At 41.3% G+C, this 25,401-nt stretch overlaps 3 protein-coding genes across 4 annotated transcripts; all 3 read left to right on the forward strand.

The window, feature by feature from the left end:
- Positions 1-3,529: 3,529 nt before the first annotated feature.
- Positions 3,530-6,734, forward strand: cmklr2 (chemerin chemokine-like receptor 2). The gene is made up of 3 exons (XM_005723524.1): positions 3,530-3,817; positions 4,603-4,703; positions 4,790-6,734. Exon 3 carries the CDS (start codon positions 4,833-4,835, stop codon positions 5,907-5,909), a length of 1,077 nt encoding a protein of 358 aa, XP_005723581.1. The 5' UTR covers positions 3,530-3,817; positions 4,603-4,703; positions 4,790-4,832; the 3' UTR covers positions 5,910-6,734.
- A 520-nt stretch (positions 6,735-7,254) lies between these two features.
- On the forward strand, positions 7,255-16,004 carry LOC102198382 (NADH-ubiquinone oxidoreductase 75 kDa subunit, mitochondrial). 2 transcript variants are annotated; one of them, XM_005723526.1, is made up of 19 exons: positions 7,369-7,433; positions 8,017-8,096; positions 8,453-8,556; positions 9,685-9,792; positions 9,942-10,018; positions 10,162-10,243; positions 10,378-10,508; positions 10,594-10,779; positions 10,896-11,030; positions 11,126-11,240; positions 11,349-11,494; positions 11,573-11,701; positions 11,793-11,922; positions 12,009-12,169; positions 12,274-12,428; positions 13,639-13,814; positions 13,901-14,035; positions 14,187-14,259; positions 15,513-16,004. In XM_005723526.1, exons 2-19 carry the CDS (start codon positions 8,018-8,020, stop codon positions 15,602-15,604), a joined length of 2,214 nt encoding a protein of 737 aa, XP_005723583.1. In that variant the 5' UTR covers positions 7,369-7,433; position 8,017; the 3' UTR covers positions 15,605-16,004. The 2 variants fall into 2 exon arrangements, with proteins under 2 accessions (XP_005723584.1, XP_005723583.1); XM_005723527.1 differs by lacking the exon at positions 8,017-8,096 and having other exon boundaries at positions 7,255-7,433.
- Positions 16,005-16,069: 65 nt separating this feature from the next.
- ino80da (INO80 complex subunit Da) lies at positions 16,070-23,693 on the forward strand. The gene is made up of 10 exons (XM_005723525.1): positions 16,070-16,707; positions 18,271-18,517; positions 18,605-19,419; positions 19,533-19,641; positions 19,721-19,945; positions 20,137-20,246; positions 20,459-20,592; positions 20,717-20,940; positions 21,091-21,248; positions 21,345-23,693. Exons 2-10 carry the CDS (start codon positions 18,300-18,302, stop codon positions 22,373-22,375), a joined length of 3,024 nt encoding a protein of 1,007 aa, XP_005723582.1. The 5' UTR covers positions 16,070-16,707; positions 18,271-18,299; the 3' UTR covers positions 22,376-23,693.
- The last annotated feature ends 1,708 nt before the right edge of the window (positions 23,694-25,401 follow it).

Raw genomic sequence — 25,401 nt, forward strand, 5'->3', positions numbered from 1 at the left:
ACAAATGAATCTCAGTAAATGTTTAATGTGGACAATATAGGTGTAATTTAGTTGTTTGTATGTTATACTTTAACACTCTATAAACCCATGCGTAACACTTTATTAATCCTAATTAGTGTATAACTAGGGTAACAATTAACTAACCAGGGACTGTAATATAAGATGTTATAAAACAGTAAATGGTTTGTAAATGCATTTGAGGCAATAATTAATGTAATATTTCCACCTGAAATCTACTCAAGCACTATAAAACAACATGAAACTTACATGCTTATGCAGGGGTGGATCTACAGCCGGGTAAGGGAGGGCAACTGCCTTTGAACACCCACCCCCCTTCACCCAGAACTTTTCTAGTTCTGCCCCAGTGCAAAGTATTCCCATTTTTAATAAACTACTAGAAAAAATTTGCATATTCACTTCACTGCTACAGCCTCATTCACTGCAGGTGCTTTCTGTAGCTTTTTGAAAACATCATGTGAAAAAGAACGTTTTCACATGACTCTTTTCAGAAAATATGAAGTACACCCTTACTGACCCCATTGAAATTCAGACGTAACGCAGCAGCCAGGTGCTGGTGATCAAATAAACCACATTAAAAGATCATCAGAAAGTGTGAGCACTTCTACTAAAACTGTAACAGTTTGCTGGTTCGGAGCATCCAGTTGTGTGCAAAGGTGTCACGTGTCAAGGTCAGACCATGCAGTGCTCACATCTCAGATCCTACAGTCCTCAGTTCGCATGACAGGTAGAAAGCATCTTCTCTCTAAAAACAACATGTCAGCTTAGGTTACCAACGTTGCATCTAAACAAACCACAAGACTTCTGGAAGACCTGTGATTACCTTTGGACTGACAAGTGGAGGCCATCAGTCTGACAGCTAAAGTTTGGCTGAAACTGGGTCAATCAGCAGGACATTGATCCCATGTACACCAGCAAATCTACAACAGAATGGCTGAAAAAGACAAGATTCAAAGTGCCAAAGTGGCCCAGTCAAGGTGCAGACATCAACCCCACTGAAACGCTGTGGTGGTATCTTAAGATAATTTTGCATAAACAAAATTCCACAAACCTCAAGGAGCTTAAGTGCTGCAAAGAAGAGTGAGGCAAAATTCCTCCACAACAATATGCCAGACCGATAAACGCAGAAAACAATTATATCAAGTCATTGCTGCTAAAAGTGGTTCTACAAGATACTGAGGTGTACTTAGTTTTTCACGGGACTGCAGAGAGTCCTGTGAAAACTTTCTTTTTCACGTGGCTGTATATGCCCTGTTCATGTCCTAATAGACAGAGGACATGTGCATGTGTCTCAGTTCACTATGATAGTGAGCCATTGTAAAAAAAAAAGAAAGAAAAGAAAAACAAGGTCTTGCTCTTGAAGAGCACTAATGGATCAGAGCATCACTAATTTTATTATGTACACCATACAAAAAAGGACCATACAGTATATCAGGCAAGCTTCTATTTTAGGATTTTATGGATCCCAGCTATAAAAGCAGGACAAATCTACATACTTATTTTTCATACTGACATTTTATTGATGTGAAGTATGTAACGTATACCTCTGAAAACATTCTAAATGTAAACAAAAAACAGGAGTTTTGTTCAGGTGAGCTGCTGCTAAATGTTTTTCATCCATCCTATGTTTAAAAAAATTTGTACAGTAATTTTTGGTAAGCCTATTTTGGCCACCGATCTGACAAAAACAAGCATGAGTGCTTGTAAATTTCAGCATGAGTGATGTAAATGATCAGCATTTTCAAGAATTTCTTGGAAAATAAGGAATTGAAACATGAAACTGAACAGAAGTGTGCGTCAGTAATGACGACAGCTCTTATAAGTTTCCATAAAAGTCTGTGTGAAACGACATGAGTGTGTGACAGTGCCCATGTATGAATATCACTGGATGATGTAACGGTAAGGTTTGATTGTTAGCCTCCATAATTTGGTGGAAACAGAGCTGTTGTAGGATGTGACAGCTCCCCCCTCAGGACTGCATGGTCCACAGTGAAGCGACATGTTCACTTTGAGCTTAAGATTAATATGAAACTGTGTGATTATCTGATGAAACAAACGGTGATGAGCAAGCAGTAGTGGTAGTATGAACTCCCTGCCAGTTAAATCTTATTAATGATAGGATAGAAAGAGTTATTTGACGATTTGACTCGTAAAGAGGTTTCAGATTGTGATGTGACAGCATGTTTTGTGCTGGACGGCTGATAGAGAAATGTGATGACCTTACTAATTGGAGCGTAGCCATAAGTGCAATGTGTTTCAACATCTCAACCCACAGAGAATATTGTGGCACCACTGATTACAGACTGTAACACAGAAATGTGTCTATTTTTCTCTATAATTTTCGATTTAGACACACATGCCGGCTGTATTTATGTATGTAAACAGCCTGTTTCCCCCTCTGTAATTACATCAGACATTGTTGCAGCACATATTTACTTCCACTTCCATTCCCCAGAGCAAGTAAAGCAAGTTTGAAGCATAAAGTAAAGTTGTGATGATTGAACAGAGAATGTGTGTAGTTAGCCATCCATCACACATAAATGCATTTCATCTTAGTGTGGAAAATATGATGGGTTAAGGTCCTTTAATGTATTACACAGAAAAATAAAACATTATATGTTACATTTAACTGGTCTAACTACGTAATAACTCCATTAAAACCCTATGAGGACAAATTACGCCACTATTAATCATTTTTATTGTTTATTGTTTGCTGTTAACTGAATGTATACCAATCAAGTACGTTTAATTTGACCAGATTCCATTAAAAGTAACATTTTACATTGTACTTCTGAAACAAATTTACATGGAAACTGTACATGTAATTCAATTAGTTCAAGTTTTTTTTTAATTGCTGAAGTTTTCTGAGTGTACCTTAACTTTTAAACTTGTGCTTTGCCTGAATTTCAACTCGGCTATGAGAATGCTCACTTTACAGAGCATGTGTTGCATACTTTGAACAACTGAATGTTGAACTGAATGTTTGTTGTGTTGCCGGAGAAGCTTTCATCAGGAAAAACAAACTAAAACGAGGAGCAGCTGAGTTATGTCAGCTTGTGCTGTCCACACTGTGTATATGTACATGTGGGTGTGTACCGGGAAGCAGCTAATGAAAGGCATTACAGCTGCACAGATTTATGATTGCATGTAGGTGTAGGCATAAGATTTTCATGGATCTACAGTGACACACTTCATAGTGTAGGGCTCAAAATCTGGCTTTTGCAAATCAAGCTTGATTTTATAAAAAGAAAATTCTGGCCTTGCACATTTTTTCTAGCTTTCTGTCTCTCTGTTTTTCCCCTTAACTGGAATTAAAAAAAACCCCGACAAGTCTGCAAATTAAAAGCAGAAGGAAGAAGCTGCCGACAGCCCGGAACCCTTTTCTATGCAAGCTTCCACGGTGTGTTTGCGAGAGAGAAAAAAATCAATCAATGATAAAATTTGCAACATTCGTAACTTTTCCGTCTATCCCCTGATGGGGGGAAGCTTGCGTTCCTGGTTCGCTCTGCAGTTAGGAAGAACAGCCCCAGTTTTGCTGAATGGCCGCATTCAACTTTCAGAGCACTGACCAATAACTTTTCTTCCCTCTTTCACGCGTCAAACAGGCGCACCCACTGTGTAACCCCCTAACACTCTGCTCCGCGTTTAGTCTGGATGGAAAGAGTTGATGCAGACTAGTGGGAAGTTCAGAACAAGGCCCAGCATAACGGAGCTAAAAGGCTAAGACAGCGGGAGCTGTGACATTATCACCCGGGAGGAGCTGGTGTTTAGACCCAAACGCGGAGGGCTGCGCTCTTTGGTAAGCGATCCACCTTTAAATTCTAAAGGAAAAAACAAAACAAAAACCAAGTCTATGTTTCTTTTCTTTCCAGTGTGCCAATAGTGTGTATGTGGCACTAATTTTGTTAGAAACTGAGGCTTCGTATTTGCAGGCTGGTTATTTTGTCCAGCTCATAAGTCGTAACGGTTTACTGGGATCGGTATTGAGATGAAGCAGGTTGGAGCTGTTTTGCAATCTGCTTTCAGTACTTTACTTAATCTTAATTCATACTGACCGCTCATTATTCTACTGTATTCTTAACTGAAATTAGTTTAGCATTGTTTTGGTCTTCTAATTATGAAGGGTTGTACTTTTCTTCTTCTTAATGCAACTGATTTTACGCACAGCACTTTGCCCATATAATCACGGTCTTTTTTTTTAAATATATTTCTTTTTAAATCAGTTACTCTAATACTTTCAATAAATTTACTAAAGGGCTACATCGAATACTCATATTTTTTCTTGTCCCAAAAAAGAAAAAATATGAGTATTTGCCTGTGCTTACTGATTCAGGGTTAATTTTCTGCCTTATTCTGACCTTGGTGATAATGCTAAGTAGCTTATATGTGCATGTCCCTGATAAAGTTGAAACATGGAATCATGAATTGTTCCCGAAACAGTGTATGTCAAACAGTATTGTTACATTTTGTTTACAGTGAGTTACAAAGGATTCTTTCTGCCTGACGGGTGAAGCGTCTCACTGTCCAGTTGTTGATTTAAATGATGTTGACATAATGTTCCATGCTTTCTCATGACACACCCAGATCTAACTTCAACATAGGAACTAATTGACCGGAAAGGAGAGACAAGGCAGATATCTGGTTCTTCTATGATAACTTCCTGGCAAAGTCACAAAGAATTTGAGGTGAGAACATGTGTTGAAAGCTGAATGCTTTGCTTGCAGGTCAACTTACAGGAATTCATCCCATTATGATTTTTTTTCCCTCACAGATATATTCAGCAGACAAGTTCCAGCCGTGCCATCCCTGCAGCCATGAATGATTCCACTGATGACTATAACTACACGTACAGTTACGACCTAGATTATGGTGACATTGACGATATTAGGGTTGAGCACAGTCAGACAGAACCTATGCACATTTTCTCTGTAGTTATCTACATAATCTCTTTCATGCTTGGTGTGATCGGCAATGGAGCTGTTATTTGGGTGATGGCATTTAAATGCAAAAAGAGAGTCAACAGCGTGTGGTTGCTCAATCTTGCCATAGCCGATTTTGTATTTGTGCTCTTCCTGCCGTTCTTCATTGATTACATTATGCGGGACTTCCACTGGGAGTTCGGTGTGGCTATGTGTAAGATTAACTCCTTTGTGTCTGTGATGAACATGTATGCCAGTGTGCTGTTTCTCACAGTGCTCAGTATAGATAGATACATTTCTGTCGTCCATCTTAACTGGTGTCAGAAGTATCGCACCGTAAACCGAGCTTGGTTCGCATGTGGTTGTATTTGGGGGCTAGCCGCCATCTTGAGCAGTCCCGCTCTAATCTTTCGTGACACGATGAATTTGGGCGACAAGGTGGTGTGCTTCAACAACTTCCACACACACGACCCTCATATAGCAGCCATGAGACACATCACGATAGTGATTATCCGCACCACTGTGGGCTTTCTTTTACCGCTGACTGCTATAAGCGTGACGGGTATACTTCTGATAGTGAAAATGAAACAATCTGGGAGTTCGGTTCAGTTGTCTAGCTTCTCCAAAACAGTCACTGCAGTAATCCTCGCCTTCTTTTTGTGCTGGACACCTTTTCATACTTTCAGCCTGATGGAGTTAACCATACATTCCTCACCTTACTTACACAATTTACTGAAAACTGGCTTTCCTCTCGCCACTAGCTTGGGCTTTTTTAACAGTTGTGTAAATCCCCTGCTGTACATGTTCCTGACTAAAAAAGTGCGCAATATCATCAAGCAAGCCTGTCTGGACATAACCAAGAATTCACTTAGAGAGTTCAGCCAGTCGATCTCTGTCACTGAGATCGAATCTGTGGCAGGAGTTTATGAGAACGGTGTTCACGGTGAGCACGTGGCATCATCAACAATCTGATTGTTACTATCCCCAGACTTGTGAAGCTCTCCATTTAAAAAAAGAAGAAGTGGTTAAGTATTACTTTAGCATAAATGTAGAGGGTTATTAGAGTTGTTAAGATTTTTCCTATGTTTTATTTGGGCAGAGTCACGCCAACTTCAACTGACAATTACTCTTCATGGATAATGGAAAATGGAACATAAACACAGATTCAATATCTTTCCATCTACTTTGCATAAACCTAGTTATCTGCAGAGAAACTGGCTAGATGAAATCAAAACCATTAAGCTGATCAACAGAAAATCTATCTGCAATTATTTTAGTTTCTAATCATTCAAATAAATTGCAAAACAAACACACCAGGAAGTCCCTGCTTGAAGATTTTAATGGTCATGCACGAGTTACCGACTGGTAAAACGTCTGCTTGATGGTTGGACTGCTCCTTACAATAATCAAGTAATTTCAACATGCCTCCTTGGCCAGTGGAAAACGGTGATGGATGACGGCTATTAATATTTTACAACATAAATCATGAAATATTAGACCTTGCAACTATGACTACACATATTTATGTGACATTTAGCCACTTTGTCTGTATTTCAAACTTTTCAATCAAGCCATCTTGTAAGTACTGCTTTGGTTCTTATGGATGACAAAAATAGTCCTTTTTGACTGTAGTCTCCTTTGCAACATAGCATTATTTTGGTTTTATATTGCCATATGAGCTGCTAGAATAATGTATTAATGTATCTTACGGATGTTTATGCTGGTTAAAAACTGTATGAACATGTTTATTCTAATATATTTTAAAGATATATATCTTAATAAATCTGTTCTTCTGAACCTGAATGTGCTTTAGTGTCTTATTTTATGTGATTTGATAAGAACTAAGAGAAGAATTTGATGTTTTATGTAGACTCAGACAAGATTTCCTGCAGTCCTACATAGTTTGCACGCCATCAACAAAGGTCCAGACATGCATTCACTATTCATTTCCCCGAGGGTCTGCTTACAAATTCAGCCATTCCTGTTTTTTCTTCTTTCTTTTTTTTTCCATTTAGGGTGAACCCTGATTTGTAAGTATTACATCACTGTCACCACCCTGACTGGAAGGATGCTGTTTTATATCTGTGGGAATATATGGACAGGAAGCTAACAATTCTTTCAATCTTTTCCAATCGATTTCACTTCAATTGCAGACGACCTTTGACCCCACAGATACTTTCTTTTCTCTACATAAATGTGCTTATCCAGGTGTATGTATAATACTGAGACTAGACTTTAGGGGTTGGTTAGGGAGGGAAAAAAGACTGTTATTGTCACTGAGCCACATCAGAGACAAACAGCTGTAGATAAGATGGATATCTGCTAAGGAGAGGTTTACATCACTTCGTACTGTTGTTGAATTTTTATACTATTATCTCAGACACCGTTTAGTGGCCCTGCTGTTTGGATTACAGGATTACTTAATCCGTGACGCAGCAGAATGGACGGTGCGCAATCTGCGGCGCAGGCGGTCTCCTGAGGACAGACATAGACAAGGTAAGTAACCGGTCACAACAAACAATTTTTAAAAAATGATTCATTAGCATTGAATACAGTGACATTATTAGCTTGCAGGGCTTTAGTTTGCGGTTGTTACGTTTACGTGTTTGTAGCGGACCGCGTGACGTCTGATTGAATGCAACAATCAGCTGCACATTAATTTAATTTAACGTCACAAAAATGTTAAAATAACGCCTCGCGCGGCATCACTGTCTAATAATACGAGGCTAAGTTTCACGAGCTAACACCGTTATTATTGTTAGCCTGGGAGACATTTAGCCAGCGCAACGTTAACTGTAATTAGTGCCGCATTTCGAAACATTTCCAACATTTTCTGGGCTTCCAGAATATTAAGCGTTGTAATTTAGTCTCTATTCGTGTTGTTTTCAAATGTGACGCACCAGCTAGCTAGCTTACTTCTGTTTTTGTTTTGGAAGCTGCATGAGTGCTAATTTAGCAGCGGTTTATAGGTCAGACATCCGCATTACACATCTAAAAGCGTTGCGGTAACCTGTGAAGCCTTTCAGTGGAGCTAACAGTACACCTTACACCTGATGTCGTGATTCTGCCTCTCCTCCAGCATGTTGCGTTTGCCTGTTGCGACCCGCAGTCTCTTTCCAGCAGCTATTAGCAAAGGAGGCACGGCTGTGACTCACAATGGTAACATTTTTTTTTTTTATTCTTTTATTTTTTATGAGGTTTAAGGACATCATTGTAGTTGTATCGCTTCATAGTTAAACTATTTGTCAGTCATCTCAAAGAACTAAATGTTTTAATGCTTGCCACCCTTGTTACTTTCGCCATTAATGGATTATAGGCTGGATTATAGAGCTCCCAGGTACCACATTTGGTGCCGGGCTGTTGTTGGCACAGTTTAACCAAAGACTGTCATAATGAATTTGTTGTAGCACGAAATGATACATATATTAAATGATGCAATGTGTATATTATGGGAATTGGGAATAATGTATTATATGGGAATATTGTGCAGTAAAATGTTCTGTGTGTGCCCGAAGTTCGCCCTGCATCCACTGCAACAGCAGCAGCAGCCAGTAACCTCCTGGAGGTGTTTGTGGATGGGAAGCCTGTTATGGTGGAGCCAGGAACAACTGTGTTGCAGGTAATGGCTAAACTTTAAGATATGCAATGCCGTGAAAACGTATTGCATATTTTTCACACTTACATGTTTCATATTGTCCAACAATTTTTAATAGACAAAGGTAACCTGAGTAAATAGAAAATGCAGTGTTTAATTGTCACTCACATTTATCAAGGGATTAAAGCTGTTAATTCATAAATTAACTGTAATTAACCACATGTTTTGGAAAACTGAGCTCAGTTTCTTTAGCCACACCCAGGCCTGATGACTGTAAGACTTGTTTAGTCAAAGAATCACTTAAATAGACAAAGTACAGCAGGCTTAAGGATCTCAAAATGCAACACATCATACTACATCTCAATAAACAGCTGAGAAACAAAATTACTGACATCAATCAGTCTGGAAAGTGTTACAAAGCCTTTCCCTCATATTACGTTTGCCAAAAAATATCTTGATGATCCCCAAGATCATGCATCCTATTACATCTGCTGTAAAAATAATAGCACTTTTTAAAAAAAAGAACATCACACTGGCATTTAGACATGGTAGTGGTAGTGTCCTGGTTTGGGGCTGCTTTGCTGTTTCACAATCTGGACGACTTGCTGTCATTGATGGAAGCATGAATTCTGCTCTCTACCAGAACATCTTGAGGAGAATGTCCAGTCATCACATTGTACCCTGAGGTTCATGCACACTTGGGTTATACAACAGGACAAACCTTCAATCCACTGTTGTGTGGCTGAAAAACAGAACAAAATGAAGTTTTTGAAGTGGCCAAGTCAAAAGTCTTGCTTTAAATCTGACAGAAATGCTTTGGCATGGCTTCCCTCCAACGTGGCTGAATAAAAACAATTCCGCTAAGAAGAGTGGGCCAAAATTCCTCCACAGTGATGTGAGAGACTCATTGCTAGTTATTACAAATGCTTGCTGCGAAAGGTGACGTAACCGATAGAGAGCTTTTGCCCCTTGATAAATGAAATGATCAACTGGAGAATACATTTTCTTTTTACTCGGGTCATCTTTGTCTAATATTAAAGTTTGAAACATACAAGTGTGACAAATATGCAAAAAAATCAGGAAAGTGGCAGATACTTTTTCACAGCACTGTACGAGTATTCAGTATAACCCTGCAGTTGTTTTCTGTCACAGGCATGTGAGAAGGCAGGCATGCAGATTCCCCGCTTCTGCTACCACGAGCGCTTGTCAGTTGCTGGAAACTGCCGCATGTGTCTTGTGGAGATAGAAAAAGTTCCTAAGGTACTTTTTTTTTATGATTCCTGTGTGCTACGTTTCAACCCTGGAAAGCCACAAATGTCTCTTTGTGTTTTGTTTCTCTGCCCAGTCTTGCAGAGATAAAAGTATGCCTACTTTAATTATCATGTCATCTTTTTTCATTTATTATCTAGCCGGTGGCAGCTTGTGCTATGCCTGTCATGAAAGGCTGGAACATTTTAACCAATTCTGACAAGACACGGAGGGCCAGGTACCTTCAACCTGTTAATTAAACGTCACTTATCTGTTTTGTAAAGTTTACGGTGAAATTTGGTCACTTTTATTTGTTGTTCTTTAACTTGGTTGGTTGGGATTCTCCCACATGAAAGTAATCTTTTATTAAAAATTTCACAGAGAGGGGGTGATGGAGTTCCTACTGGCTAACCACCCATTAGATTGTCCTATTTGTGATCAAGGAGGTGAATGTGACCTACAGGTAAATTATAGATGATCACCACCACTCTAGATCTGCTCATTATAGTCTTTATTGTGTGTAAAACAGATATTATGGGGTTTTGAATTTAGAAATTATTGATTAATTACTAAAACTGAGTGAAATCTCGTGTAAAGGATCAGTCCATGCAGTTTGGCAGCGACAGAAGCCGCTTCACAGAGGGCAAAAGAGCCGTGGAAGATAAAAACATTGGCCCCCTCATCAAAACTATTATGACTCGCTGCATTCAGTGCACTCGTTGTGTGCGGTGAGTCATGCTTTAATATTTAAACAAGTCGAGTTGCCGTGTTCATGTGAAATATTAAAATGCATATATTCTTTTCCTCTTTTAGCTTTGCCAGTGAGATTGCAGGCGTGGAAGAGCTGGGCACCACTGGCAGAGGCAACGATCTGCAGATTGGGACTTACGTGGAAAAGATGTTCATGTCGGAATTATCTGGGAATATTATTGATATATGCCCAGTGGGAGCCCTGACCTCTAAACCGTATGCTTTCACTGCCCGCCCATGGGAGACCAGGTTTTTAGATTATGCTCTACATCTTGTGTAGCTATTTAGGGTTTCAACTAATTATTTTGAGACTTATGTATTCTCTCTTTTTTTGTTGTTGTTGGTTGTTTTTGGTTTTTTTGCAGGAAGACTGAATCGATTGACGTACTTGATGCTGTGGGTAGTAACATCGTGGTGAGCACTCGCGGCGGCGAGGTGATGAGGATTCTGCCTCGCCTTCATGAAGATATTAACGAGGAATGGATCTCAGACAAAACCAGGTTCATTTCACATCACCCAAACTTTGCATCATAGACATAGACTTGTGCTTGGTGTTTACATTATTGCTGAACTGCTTTTTGCTCGAACTTGGCAGGTTTGCTTATGATGGGCTTAAGAGACAGAGGCTTACTCAGCCAATGGTGAAAAATGAGTCTGGGCAGTTGGTTCCCACATCCTGGGAAGACGCGCTGACTCGAGTTGCTGGAGCAGTACGAAATTCTTAATTGAATTACAGTAACTAAGCTCATCAAAACATTGGATAGCAATTTAAAACACTGATTCAGAATACCTGAATACCAACTGTTTTTGTTTGACAGTTGCAAGGAGTTGAAGGAAAGGACATTGCTGCCATTGCTGGAGGTTTGGTCGATGCGGAGGCTCTCATTTCCCTGAAAGACTTGCTGAACCATTTGAATAGTGACAACCTGTGCACTGAGGAGACGTTCCCCATGGCTGGAGCAGGGTAAAAAGAATACCAGAAATGAAAATTGAAGCCATTGATGCACACACGTCCAACTCTTTTACTAACTGACTTTTCTAGATCTGACCTGCGTTCAAACTATCTTCTGAACACTGGAATTGCCGGGATTGAAGAAGCTGACCTGCTACTTTTAGTTGGCACTAACCCACGGTATGAGGCTCCATTGTTTAATGCACGAGTCAGAAAGGGGTAAGTAAATCATGGCTGTTTAACAATGGAAACTGTAAATCTGACAACATAAGTCTGTTCTTCTGTGTAAACATTGGTGTCTCTGCTATAGCTGGCTGCACAATGAGTTACATGTGGCTCTGGTGGGAAAGGAGGTGGACCTTAGTTACACATATGAGCATCTTGGTGAATCAGCCAAGATCCTTGAAGAAATTGCTTCAGGAACTCACCCATTCTTCCAGGTAACACTGACCTTTCTTTTCTTTGAATGTCATCAATCAACTTGAATGTCTCTCACTAATTTTGTGTGTTTTATTCTCTGTTGCAGGTCATGGCCAAAGCAAAGCATCCTGCTGTTGTAGTTGGCAGCGGTTGCCTGCAGAGAGAGGATGGGGCTGCGATAATGGCTGCTGTGTCAACCATTGCTCACAATGCTCGCGTCAGCAGTGGAGTGGAGGAAACCTGGAAGGTTCTCAATGTGCTTCACAGGTCAAATGCTTGTAAAAATTATTAGTAAAGTTTTTTAATAACAATACCATGTTGAAAAGGAATTTTTACTGTAGTGAGTGTAACCTTTGTCCTCATCTTATCAGGATTGCCAGTCAAGTAGCTGCACTTGATCTGGGGTACAAGCCAGGAGTGGATGCTATCAGGAAGAACCCACCCAAAGTTCTGTTCCTACTTGGAGCTGATGCTGGCTCCATCACTCGCCAAGATCTGCCTAAGAATAGCTTGATAATTTATCAAGGTCAGCTTTTTGCAAAACCTTAAAATTCCGGGTCACTGTGGAGTCATGCAAACACCGGCACAGAAAAGCAAAAATTGAACCCATGACCTTTTCTCACTGTGTAGGTGTTTTTCTCACGACATAATCTGCCATGTTCCCACAGTTCAAAGGCATGCATATCAGGTTACTCTGTGATTTAAAGTTTGCCCTTGCTGTCAATGTAAGCGTAAATGGTTGTGGGTTTTTCTGTGTTAGTCTTGTGATAGACTGGCAAACTCTCCAGGGTGCACCTTGCCTCTCGCACCATGGCAGCTGGGATAAGCGCCAGCCCCACCACAACTCTGGATTGGATAAGGGTTAAGAAAATAGGTGGATGTATGAATAAAGAAAAAGTTTTTCTTTATTTACAGGTGTGACAGAAAACTAAATTATTTAAAGACATTTAAATGGCTTAAGTGCCCAAATGGTATCTCTACAACATCCTTCACTCTTTATCTACCCCTCATATTTTTCATATGTTGCTAGAAAAATGGGAATTGGGTGCAAAAATGCATGGATATGCAGTATTTAAGGGAAACAATATGACCAACTTTATTCTTCCACACAGCCTGAACTCTCTTAGGCAAGCTTTCTTGTAATTTCTTCAGGTATAGTTCAGGAATTGTTCTCCAGGCTTCTTGAAGGATAATTCAAACCTCTTTTTTGGCTGTCAGCTGCCTTTTTGTTGTGTTCTCGGTCTAGCTGATCCAGACTCCTTTAATATTGCTGAGGTCTGGGCTCCATCTGTTTTACAGATGGCTACAGACACTCACTGTTGTACCTCTCTCATAACCTCCTCCATACATATTGATGGCAGTTTGAACCAAAATTTCAAGTCATTGCTCCTTAAGGCCTGTTGGCACTTAGTTTCGGTGCAGTTCTTGTGTAATTTGACATACCTTTGCCTCTTCTTCCAGTTTCCCTTCCTTAAAAATGACAGTCAGCCTTCCTTCAAGCCTCACCAGAAATGGTGAGGCTTGAATCAGAAGGCCTGGAGAACTGTTGCTCAATTCCACGTTAAAAATGACAAGAAAGTCTGTTTAACTAGAAGCAGTTCAAGACTTGCACAATCAAACGAGGGCACGTTTGGAAAAATAGTGGTAACCATTCCCTTAGGGACTTGAAGAATACATGTTGAGGAACAATAAGTTTGTTTTTACTTAATTCCAGTTTTCTGTTTCGTAATGCCCAGGTCACCATGGCGATGCCAGTGCACCAATGGCTGATATCATCCTTCCCGGAGCTGCATACACTGAGAAATGTGGCACGTATGTGAACACTGAAGGTCGTGCCCAGCAGACCAAGGTGGCAGTGACTCCTCCAGGCGCAGCCAGAGAGGACTGGAAGATCATCAGAGTCTTATCTGAGGTGAACCAGAGCACAGCATAAACATGCGAGGCTCAGGGAAATAAAATGTGACTAAATGCTCTGTGTTGTTTTCATACGCTTTTAAGCTTGCTGGAGTGACTCTGCCGTATGACACTCTGGATGAAGTGCGTGATAGGCTGGCAGAGGTTTCCCCAAATCTCGTGCGATATGATGACGTAGAGGAGGCCAACTATTTTAAGCAGGCTAATGAGCTATCTAAGGTCAGCTGTTATCTTCTTTTAGCATTTCTATTTTTAGGTGATCATAGAGGGGGAGGAAATGTAAAGCTGGATTTAAATGTTGGTTTGTACAGTTAATTTATCTCTGTTTATGTCACACTGTTCTGCATGATATCTGGCTTATCTATTGCAGGCAGTGAACCAGACTCTCCTTACTGAACCTTTAGTTCCTCCACAGCTTACTGTGAAGGACTTTTATATGACAGGTGGGTCACGAGTAATCCAGTTGAGCAGTGCATGTCTTTTTTTCTTTTCTTTTTTTTCCCTCTGGCTAATGCAGGTCTAATCTTGTTTTCATTCCAAAGTGCTCTAAGTGTATCAAGTACATCAGTTAATTAGAACAATGTTTGTTTTCTTTTCATAGAGAGAAAATAATGTAGTAATACTAATGCCTGTCTTTCAAAGCATAAGGAGGGACACTTAGGCACTGTGTTCCTGCTGAAGTGATCAGTGAAGTTACAAGAATTTGATAAATACAAATAGATATTAGATAAAGCCAAACATTTCCTCATAACAGTGTTATTAATCCCAGATAAATGGAAAATATAAAGTTGAGCGAAAAGCTACTGTATTTGTTGCTGTGCTAATATAGAGAGGATTTTAATCTGCAGTTAAAGATGGCAAAACTACTGAATGTATAGCCTAGGAAATGTAAACAGATTAAAAAAAATTATGGTTGTGTTTTCATGTAACATACATTCAAAATCAATGATGTATATTGAATATAGTGATTTGGTTTTATTAAGTTATTCATGTTGATACAGGAATATCCTTGAAATGTCCCTTTTTTATAGTTTTGAATTAGTGACATTATCCTAGATTGAAATAAATACTCATTTTATTATTATCATTATTATTATTATTACGTATATGGTTAGAGGAAACGGAACCCTGCTGACAATTTTGATTTTTTTCAGAGCATTGCAATCGGGCTGTTGTTAATTTGCAAAAGGCATAAGGAGGAATTAAAATCAGCAATTTACATTACTTTTCATTGCAGATAGAACATCTAAAGTAAATAAATAAATAACAATAGCCAATTTAACAAAATAAATAAATCAGTAGTAATGAGGAGCTGCTAGTAACTCTGTGTTCATGCAGTGATTTTATTGTTTGAAAAAAATTATAAATGTACTTTCTGTAATGTATAGTTACCATTACAAGCTGTCTGCTTATAGCCAAGTTTATACAAAAATAATCTGCTGTGATTACAAATTTGTAATTTACAGCAGGTTTTAATTTTAGATTCTAATTTGACACTTTTGTTTAAATATTTTTGATATTTTAGCATTAAAATTGTAAGTTATAATTCACTACATTATGTAGTAATGGTCTTTTTACCATTATACATGGTCTAATCTCAATGGTCTCTGTGTGTGTTTATATACGTGTTTGTGTGTAATATAAATTTTGGCCGGTAATTTGAGGGTACATTTAAGAATTCAATCTTTACCCACAGATCCAATAAGCAGAGCCTCCCAAACCATGGCGAAGTGTGTGAAAGCCGTCACAGAGGGGGCACAAGCTGTGGATGAACCAGCCATATGCTAAAGCACAAATGGATAGCCATCCAGTTCCTAGACGATACGCACAACTCCTTTATTTGCACTTTCCTAGAAATGTTTTTGCACTTGTTTTGACTTGGATATTCTACTATAGAGTAAGTTTCATAATGTGAGCAAACATACCTGCAGAAATGTGTCTTAAGTGATGTAGGCTGAGTGAAAATGTCATCTTAGATCTGCCAAGTATTCAAAGATGCACACCTCAGTTTTTTTTTCCCTTCATCAGTGCTCACATTTTTGTAGGTGTGACCAAAGATTAAAAATCTTTATGTTTGTCTTTCTGTAAAACTGACAATATATTTTCCTAGACATATTTGAAATAAATAGTATTTAAAAAGTGTAGCTCTTTGTAAATGTGATATATATTAATAAACCAATCACCTTTAGCAAGTCTAACCCTCCATTTAAGATTGTGCCATTTTGTTTAAAAGGAAAAAAAATGTGTTGATGCAGTAAATTCCACTTTTCCTGTGTGAAATGACTTCCACCTGAACTTTTCTATTCACCGGCTGTGGTATTTTTATTGCCACGTGGTCCATCATTACTGAACAAGCCGGCAACACTGTGGCAGCAGAGCTGATAACTCATTCATATGGAGGATGATAGTCGTGGTCCAGGTGGATTTCACTAACAATTTGCTGGACACCCCTGATTTAGTCTGCTTCCATGCAGTGGTTTTAAAGGGGGGCAAGTACACGGCACTACCCTTCACACAAAGTGTTTCATAAAGAAATTAACGTGATAGTTGTGCACTGAAGGAGCTTTTAATAAAGTTGAATTTCCAATATGGTAGGAGAGGTTGTTGTTGTTGAGCGGACTGTTGTCATGTCCCCGCAGTGCCTGTAGTGGTGCTGTGAGGAGTCCGCTGTGGATCCAACAAAAATCCACAGCAGCCTACCTACTGCTTGTAATTTGCTCTGGATAGCCTGTATTTATATGCGTCCTTATTTCAAGATCAACCGAGCTCGGTGAAGATCGCCGTTACTAACCGATCTCCAATATCGATGCGCAAATAGCCTAGCTGATTCTAATAGACATTTCGGCCGTCTATCTGGAGCGAATACCATACAGAGCCCATACCAATTCAAGGTAAGCGAAATCGTATACAGCCCCGGCCTCGATTTCTAAGTGTACCGTTCTGCGCGGGCTTCAGTCGGCCAGTGGTTTTAATAGACGCCGCTGTCCGATCGAAGCTAAAAGGCCTCTTATTCGTGACATATTTCATGTAAAAGCTTGTGATGTACCGAAATGAGTTGGTGCCTAAAGCAGATGTGGAAATTAAGGAGATGTTTCCATTTTTAAGCGATGAGGCCTGCTAATTTCACATTATGTAAGGGTGGTTGTTATAATTCATATCGATTGTTATGGAGGCCTTCGGGGACAGGCCATACGCCTCGTATGTATACCCTTTGTTTGAAAGTATTTGACCATAAATGTTTCATGTTTATAAAATGTAAAATCTCATTACTAGGTGAGATTATTTATTAATAGTGTATTATATTTTTAACCTTTTTCTAAATAAATTAAACTGCAAATAAACCTTTATAGTATTGCCATTTGCTTATGTTTCCGTTTCCTGGTTAGCTACCGCCTACTAATTTGTGTTTTTAGCTTTGTAAGCTAACAAGCGAATATACCTTTCCGTATTTGGCCGTCTTGATACTATATATTTTGGATTCAAGATGGATAAAGTTACATTTTTTTAATTAGGCCTGAGGTAGTTGTTGTACTTGGATATATTTACTCTGTCGTAGTATAAAGTTTCACAGCTGTCTATCGGCTCCAAGCTAATGTAGCAAGCTAGCTCCCCGGTAACTAACATTACTTTCTGTTTGCTGCCTGCCCGGTTCTCCTATACTAAAGTTGTTAATGTAACTTATGCTGACGTAAAGGACAGGTTTACAACATGTTAACGTGTGTTCAGTGAACACTTTAGCTGTAAGAGCTGTGCCACTATCAACACCAACTTAAAAACCCCTACAAAGTTTAAAGTAGTAGCTGAGCCATACGATAATTAAGCATGTCAAGGTATATGCTACGCGGTGTGTTTGTTATGAAGAGTTCAGTACACTGTTTTAAAAAGAGCAGTCTATTTTTTGTTGTCGAGTCAAAAAATAAAGTATTTTTATAGTGAGTATATTTTTTAGCCTGACCGTGCTAATGCACAGTCAGGTAAATGTTTTGGAGCTTTTGACATTGTCGGACAAACCCACTGTTTTACTTCCATTGTATTATCTCGTAATAAATGAACAGTGGAGTAAAATCAAGTACTTTGTGCCACCTGTTTCTTAATGAGAGAGCTTGAAACCGAAAATTAAAGGGCCTAACAGGAATGTCCGGATGGAAATGGCTAACACTGTAATTTTCTCAACTATTTAAATTTGAGTTTATTAATCACAGCACACACTCATAGTAGTTTCATGATGAAGCAGATTATTTTCATTTGTTTCAATGTAACACTTAATAATTACTGCTAAAACAATGCAGCTTTTTTGTGATTGATTACCTAATATTAGGAAAGTATTACCTGTTGTGGAAGATGTTGCTTTTGCTCTGCCTCTTAATCCGGCATGTGAATGCATAGTTACCTCCTCACTGTGCTTGTGATGTAATTACTGGGGTTTTTTTTCTTCCTTTTCTTTATCCCATCAGCTGATGTTGTCAAGGACAAGAGTCACGTGATGTATGAAGGCAAACACATACACTTCTCAGAGATAGACAATAAGCCGTTGTGCTCGTACAGCCCAAAGCTCTGCAAACAGCGCAGACTCAATGGCTATGCTTTTTGTATCCGGCACGTTCTGGAGGATAAGACTGCTCCCTTCAAGCAATGCGAGTATGTGGCCAAGTACAACAGCCAGCGGTGTACCAACCCCATCCCCAAGTCTGAGGACCGCCGGTATGTATGATTGATTCTGCTTTGATTTACAGAGCCAATCAGTCATGGGTTTGCAGGGTGTACTGAGGATATGTTCCTGTTTTGCAGATACTGTAACAGCCACCTGCAGGTTCTCGGCTTTATCCCCAAAAAGGAGCGGAAAAAGAAACACGATGCTTTAGAGGAAATGCGCTCACGGGCTGCTCACCTGGAGTCAGTGGCTCTCAATATTACCGTGCCCTCTCTAGCTCTGAAAGCCCCAAATGGTCTAGATGAACTACCACCATCTCCCCCCTTAACACGCCTGTTACCCCTCCCTGACGGGGAAGGCCTGGACCCTTTTGCCTTTTATGAGGATGACACAGATGGTGAGGAGGTGGGCACTCCTCGGAAGAGTAACGCCATCAAGAAGAAAATACAGAGTCGCCTGGTGCTTAACCAGAAACTCTGCCATGACACAGACCTCTTCCAAACACCACCTGAGCACTTTAGTCCTTCCCCTGTCCCCCGCATCTACCCTTCCTCACCACTCAACAGTCATCTTCCACGGCAACAGCCAGGTCTTCTCCAGAAGCTCCAGCACTCCAACACGACTTCCTTCATCATCCCAGGACAGCAGCAGGGTTTATTATGCAATCCACCACCACCTCAGACGGTCAACTTTCTGCCTCCGGGGCTGCCCGTCAATGCAGCACCCAGTCCAGTGCAACATTCTGGGCCATCGCTCAGCAGGAAAATGCCTTTGACTGCTACTCACTTGCCTGCCGCTTGCAAGGACAGTGGCAGCAACAATCAGCGGCATGTGGTCGTCATGCGTCCCACTGCCTTCTCACCTTCTGCCAGCTGCCTTGCCAGGTTGCAACATTTGGTGCAGCTCTGTGCCAAGAGACAACAGGAGCATGGAGACCTCTTTCCTCATCTAGGTGATCAAACTTTTTATAGTTTATGAATTCATGTGGATTCTTATGACTGTGAAAGATTGTTTAAAGGTAGATATAAGTAGATAGATGAGCTGCCCTAACACGGTCTCTTCCAGGATTGGACTGGTCGGAGGACAGTGCAGATGATGATGATGATGATGAAGTAGAAGAAGACATGGCTGAGCGTTTTTCTCCTTTTCAGAGCTCATGGAGGCCGCAGAATGGGTTGGTACCTTAATCCTCAACCCCTGTTGTATAGCGTGTAACTTCTCATAATGATGATTGTCATTCGTTCCCCTTGTAGGCTGGAAGAGGATGACGGCTCCTCTCGGAGGACGCGACTGTTTAGGCTTTGCTCGTACCTCCAGGAGAAGTACAAGCACATGTGCAGACAGGAGAGGGCGCGTATCCGGCAGAAGAGATACCGCTATGCCTTCCGCAAAGCCTTGCTGCACGCTGCCAGTAAAAACCCCAGATGTGCAGGCCAGCTGATTCAGGAGTTGAGTGGTGCCTCTTGCAGCTCATCGAGGTATTCTCACAGCCATTGCTTTTGTTTAAGTCAAGCTATGTTTGACAGTATGGCTAGTAGGCCTTACCTCGGTTAAACCACTCATGAACCTTATTTATTTCAACTTTAAGAATGTAACTTTCAATGAACCCGACATAAAAAATGTTGGTTTGTCAGTGTTTGCTTATTCCTGGATGTGTTTGTGTCTGCAGTGTGGCTCCACCAACGCAGCAGAGCACAGACACGGGGACCTGCACTGGCAGCACAAAGGGCCAGCCCTGCTACAACAGAGCTCTGCCCTTCACTCGACACTGCTTTCAGCGTATCCTTTGCACCGCCGCTCTTATGCACAGCTGGTCACTACATGTGGAAGCGCATTTGATAAATCTCAGTTGTACATGCTATTTTAAAATCACACACTGTGATATATATAAAGTTTGCACCTGTGCTGGAGTATGTTGTTCACATGGTCTCTGTTGACTGCATTGCGGGGTTTTTTTTTTTGGGGGGTTTTCCCTTAACTGTTCTCTGTAGACATTCTGTTGAATCGTTCCCAGCAGCTCTTTGCAAGTTGCACAGCCAAATTTGCAGATGGTCAGCAGTGCTCCATCCCCGTGTTTGATATCACGCACCAGACACCCCTCTGCGAAGAGCATGCCAAAAAGATGGTGAGTTCAGTGTTTAAGGGTAAACACTGTTGGAATTGTGGGATCAATCAAAAACTTCCATTGCCGCAAAGATTGGGGGGGTCTCAATCTGATTTGCTTTATCTGTTCTTTTCCTTCTGCACAGGATAACTTCCTGCGTGGGGACGGAAACCGACGGGTGCAGCACCAGCAGCAGCAACAGCGAAAGCCACGTAAAAAGACCAAACCACCGGCGCTCACCAAAAAGCATAAGAAGAAGAGGAGGAGAGGCCCGCGGAGGCCTCAAAAACCTATCCCTCCAGCGTTGCCGCAGGGGAACCTGGGAATGCCTTTAACGAGCCTAGCAATGCCCTCACAGGCCAGCATCAGGTATGCCACAGCTGCGTCTCTCTGCTGCTGTTAGAAATTTAATGGTGTAGGATATTCAGAGTGAAAGACAAGCTCACATGTCACACATGTCTGGACAGCCTCTTCACTACAATAGCATGTTGAATTCTTTTCCTCTAACCTTTGTTGCAGGAGCCCTTCGACTCCAGATCTAAGTACAGATGAGCTTCCTGATGATATCACCAATGACATAGCAGACATTCCAAATGACCTTGAGCTAAACCAGGAAGATTTCTCAGACGTGTTACCCAGACTACCTGATGACCTGCAGGACTTTGACTTGTTTGAAGGTTGTCTTGCAGCTCATTTTTGTGCACAGCTGTTTATTTCATGTGTGTGATTCCTCATAGTCTGTGATTTTTATAACATTGCAAATGTTTGTGCAGGTAAAAATGGAGAGCTACTGCCCACCACAGAGGAGGCTGAAGAGTTGGTACGTGCACTGCAGGCTATGGGGTCCTACACAGACTCATTGGTGTGCCTAACCTCCATGGGAGACCTGGCCCCTACAGAAGGAGTGGACCACAGAGCCATGACCGTATTTCCTGGTCCAGTCCAACCAGGGGGCATGGGAGACCTGCTGAACAGCCGCATCCCTCCCGAGAACTTCACCAGCCTTGAGCTGGAGGACAATCTACTGCAGTCTACTGGAGATCACTTTCCCCCCTCACCTCCAACTCAGCCCGTTAACCAGAGCCAAGCACCGTGCTCCAATCTGACCTCATCCTCTTCTACAGTGGCCCCCTCCACCACGTCCCTGCTCACTCAGACCTCCTTAACAGAGCGGACGTTTTCTAGGACGCACACATCCCACGTTCTCGCCAAGTCGGACGCACCCACATCATCACCCCAAGGCAGCCACTACAGCAGCGAGCATGTGCCATCCCCATACAGTGACCACATATCTTCTCCCCACACCAGCTCTTTCCAGACAGACACCCCTCTTCTCCTGGAAGTCCCTCTGAGCGGGGTGCCAGGACCGCCCCGGTCCACTTGGAACAACCTCGCTCTCCCCCTCACGGACCCCACACAGTTTGGCAGTCTCATCGGATCAGAAAGTCATCTCATATCCACCTCCCTGTCCACTCCACCCGCCACCACCCACTCTGTGACGCTGCAGCCCATGGCTGCTCTCTCGGCGATGCCCCAGAGCGGCTTGACTGGCCTAACGACTCCTCCCGCCCCCTCGTCCTCGCTCCCATCTTCGTCACGCGATCTTTTGACCTCCGCACAGCCCAAGCAACAGCTCCCTCAGTTCAGCGCGGCCTTTGGCCATCAGTTGGCCTCCCACAGTGGCATCCCAAAAGACGTGCAGCCCAGCCACAGCTCCACGGCGCCCCCTGCTGGCTTCTCTATAGTTAGTGCCACCGCTGCAAGTGCCAACAGCGCCACGCCACCCTTCACGCAAAGTAAATGAGAGCAGGCGGCACGCAGCTACTGCACGACGGTCTGTGGAATCACAGTCACTTAAAATCCAGTTGACTGAGTCGTTAACCACCCCGTTCATCTGCTACATGTGTGCAATGTGGTAATAGTGCACTATTGATAATGAATTTGCACAGCCTCAGATTTTACTCTATTTTTGTTCGTTCCTTCTGTAGCCAGACGGTGTCTGAGATTTTAAGTCAGTGTGAGTCCACGTGTTCGATGCCTTGTGGTTTCGTCAGCAGGGTGGGATGGTGGGGTGGGGGGTTACAGTCAGATTTTGTGATGAAATAAACGGGTGAAAATTGGCAGAAGGACCTAAGCAGAGATTATCTGTGTCACAGTGCTCAGAATTCCTAGAAGCCTCAGTCAGTGGTCAGTTTAGTTTGCTTTGCCAGTTCAAGTCCTGTCTTAAAACGATCAGCTGCACCCTGCCTTGCTCAAACGGCCATTGCATTTTTTTTTCTTCGTTTTTGTTACCCACCTGTTTCATACACTGCTTCTGTCACCCTCTGAAGAACAAGAGATTTTTGTGATCCATTATGTTTCAAGCTATTTAACTGTCATCATGATATAGAATCTTACGGAGTCAATTTCACAGTCATATGAATTTACCAAAATACTTTTAAACAGCTGTTTTTATATTGTGTATAGTGTATATGTGCTCATTTATTGGTTTGCTCAGACGTCAAAAATCTCTGACCTCACCATTGGTTGTGGGACTCTTGAGTGGCCTAGTAGACACTTGAAGTTGAATAAATCTAGTATCTTAAAGCAATAAATACATGAACATAACTCTGGCATCGTGAGGTATTTCGCTGGTTTCATTACATGTAGCTTCACTCGATGAATCCAGGCTGGATCAGGAAGATATTTTGGCCTCTTTAACAGTTTCCCCGCAGAGCCTTTAGAGGCGAGCGATCAGGTCAGGCCAACTTCTCTCTGAGTGGATTTTTTTTTAAGGCTGATTAAATTAGCTTCAGTGTTACAGCGACGATGGTAATGGCACAATCCAGGGACTTTTAAGTGTCTACTCTCAAAGGTGCTCTCTGGTCCACACGTACAATGGTATTTAGTGGCTTGCATGTCTCATATAACAAAAGTTCAGTTTCAGGGCTCGCACTAATACGACAGGCCAGGCTACCCGGAGGAGGCTTACGCAGTGAATTGGTGTTGGAAATTTTTACCCATCAGCTAGATGTAACACAATTGGTGTATTTTGCACGTCTAAAGTAAAGCACTGTCTCTTTTACTCAGTTATAAAGCATTTTTTAAAGACCTATGATGAAAAGCTGGTGTCTGAAAAACAAAAAAAATAGCAAAAAAAAAAAAGTGCTCTTCCACGCAAGAGCCTCCACCCCCACCCCGACAGCAGTACAACCACGGCTTTTGATAAGTAATATATTAGACATTTGAGAGATTATCAGACATTGTTGAGTATTAGGTATATAGAATAGCAGTCTCTATCTTGGGGTTTGTTGGTGAATTATTGAGTAGCAATGGATTGAAATTGTTCTTTGCAATGTGTTCAGTGGAACCTGTGTCTGTGTAGAATGAGTCTTGCTTTTAATGGCTATCAAAATGATTGTTAAGTCTTTGTTGGAGGGATCAATGTTTGTTTGTTTGTATGCTGTCTTTCTTTTTTTTTTTCAATTCTGATGGAGAATATGTTTTATTTTTGATAGCTATTAAACTTCCAGGAAGAAGTCTTGAGATTGCATGGGGCTGCAACCCTTTGTGTGAGAGCGTAATAGTAGTAATAATATCACGATTAGACGATGATCACTGGCTTCTTGGTGGTAAGAAACATTGGATTTATATGCATCAGATGGTGGAGAAGAACAGATCGGCGTACTTTTTCAACCTAGATTTGCACAGGAGTGGATGAGACCGGTGGTGTTTCATATGTCCCATGTCTGTCTTGCCTTTTTTTTTTTGCCCTGCTTGGATGCTCATTACACAAACAGCCACCACCATTAGCCGCTCTGAGCCTGTGCCGGACCATCGTTTCCAGCTGTGAGAAGGCCCAGTTCTGCCTCGCCCCTTCCAAAGAGAGAACACAGTCTCAAAGTGTAAACCTGTAGCTCCACCGGGGACGGCTGGGCTTCTCAGAGACCACGGTAACGCAAACAGCGCCCCCTAGAAGTCAATAGGAAGAATCAGGTTTGGGTGAAAGTGTGTTTGAAAATAAGCGAGACAATACTGCTGTATCCTGCATAGCATGAGATTAGTCGCTGCACCGGTTCACTCTCCCCGACAACCACGTAGAACAAAATTTACAGGGCTCGTAGGCACATGTAACTGCTTGAATTCAGAGATGGCTGACAAATTCCTATACTCATTGAATGTACTGTATTACTGTTTTTAAAGATAGGATGAGCTAATCTAGTCACCTTTTGTTATTGGTCCTTGTTTAATTTGTCTAAGGTATTTTTTGTATACAAAGGTTTACATTTTTATGTATATTTTTCTTGTGTACAAATTATGTAATATGTGTACAAACACTGTATGTAATATCTGTATATAGTGTGAGAAATTTGATCTTTTGTTTTTGGATGTATAAATAAAACTTGCTGTGAGGTATTTGAGGCCATGGTTTAACGTGGTTTTTCAAAGGTCACCTAAAAAAAAAAATGCGAGGTGAGATGTGCTCGTGTGCACCCTGCCACAGTTTGACAGCTCCTTTTATACGCATGCAAATCATTGTGGAGTCAGAGGGGATATGCCTTATGTTTAATGATATATTTTCTGTTCTGTTTAAAATATCATGGCTAATTTAGCAGTGATAAATTCAGTTTTATCGCTCTCTCTGTAACCTTGGATTTTGCACCTTTGATTCTGGCTGCTGTTAATTCCCAGCTCCAGGTTATGAACTCTGGAGCGCAGCCCCTTCAGTATCCAACCCAGACTACACTGGTAGGACTCTCTCCCTCTTTATTTAAACACGGCTTTTCAGATTTTTAGTTTCACCAGCTAAAATTCAAAAGAAAAACTTTTACCGTGTCCATGCGGTCTGTC

The sequence above is a fragment of the Pundamilia nyererei genome, unplaced genomic scaffold (assembly GCF_000239375.1).
Source record: "Pundamilia nyererei isolate P.nyererei 1_Seehausen unplaced genomic scaffold, PunNye1.0 scaffold00009, whole genome shotgun sequence".
Taxonomy (NCBI): domain Eukaryota; kingdom Metazoa; phylum Chordata; class Actinopteri; order Cichliformes; family Cichlidae; genus Pundamilia; species Pundamilia nyererei.

What these genes read in the sequence shown, in the direction of transcription:
- cmklr2 (XM_005723524.1), top strand. Translation starts at nt 4,833, where the DNA reads ATGAATGATTCCACTGATGACTATAACTACACGTACAGTTACGACCTA.
- LOC102198382 (XM_005723526.1), top strand. Translation starts at nt 8,018, where the DNA reads ATGTTGCGTTTGCCTGTTGCGACCCGCAGTCTCTTTCCAGCAGCTATT. An exon ending in CAGTGCACTCGTTGTGTGCG is followed by an intron (nt 10,509 to 10,593) that starts GTGAGTCATGCT and finishes TTCCTCTTTTAG; the next exon opens with CTTTGCCAGTGAGATTGCAG. An exon ending in TCATCAGAGTCTTATCTGAG is followed by an intron (nt 13,815 to 13,900) that starts GTGAACCAGAGC and finishes TACGCTTTTAAG; the next exon opens with CTTGCTGGAGTGACTCTGCC.
- ino80da (XM_005723525.1), top strand. Translation starts at nt 18,300, where the DNA reads ATGTATGAAGGCAAACACATACACTTCTCAGAGATAGACAATAAGCCG. An exon ending in AGACCTCTTTCCTCATCTAG is followed by an intron (nt 19,420 to 19,532) that starts GTGATCAAACTT and finishes GGTCTCTTCCAG; the next exon opens with GATTGGACTGGTCGGAGGAC. An exon ending in GCCTCTTGCAGCTCATCGAG is followed by an intron (nt 19,946 to 20,136) that starts GTATTCTCACAG and finishes TTGTGTCTGCAG; the next exon opens with TGTGGCTCCACCAACGCAGC.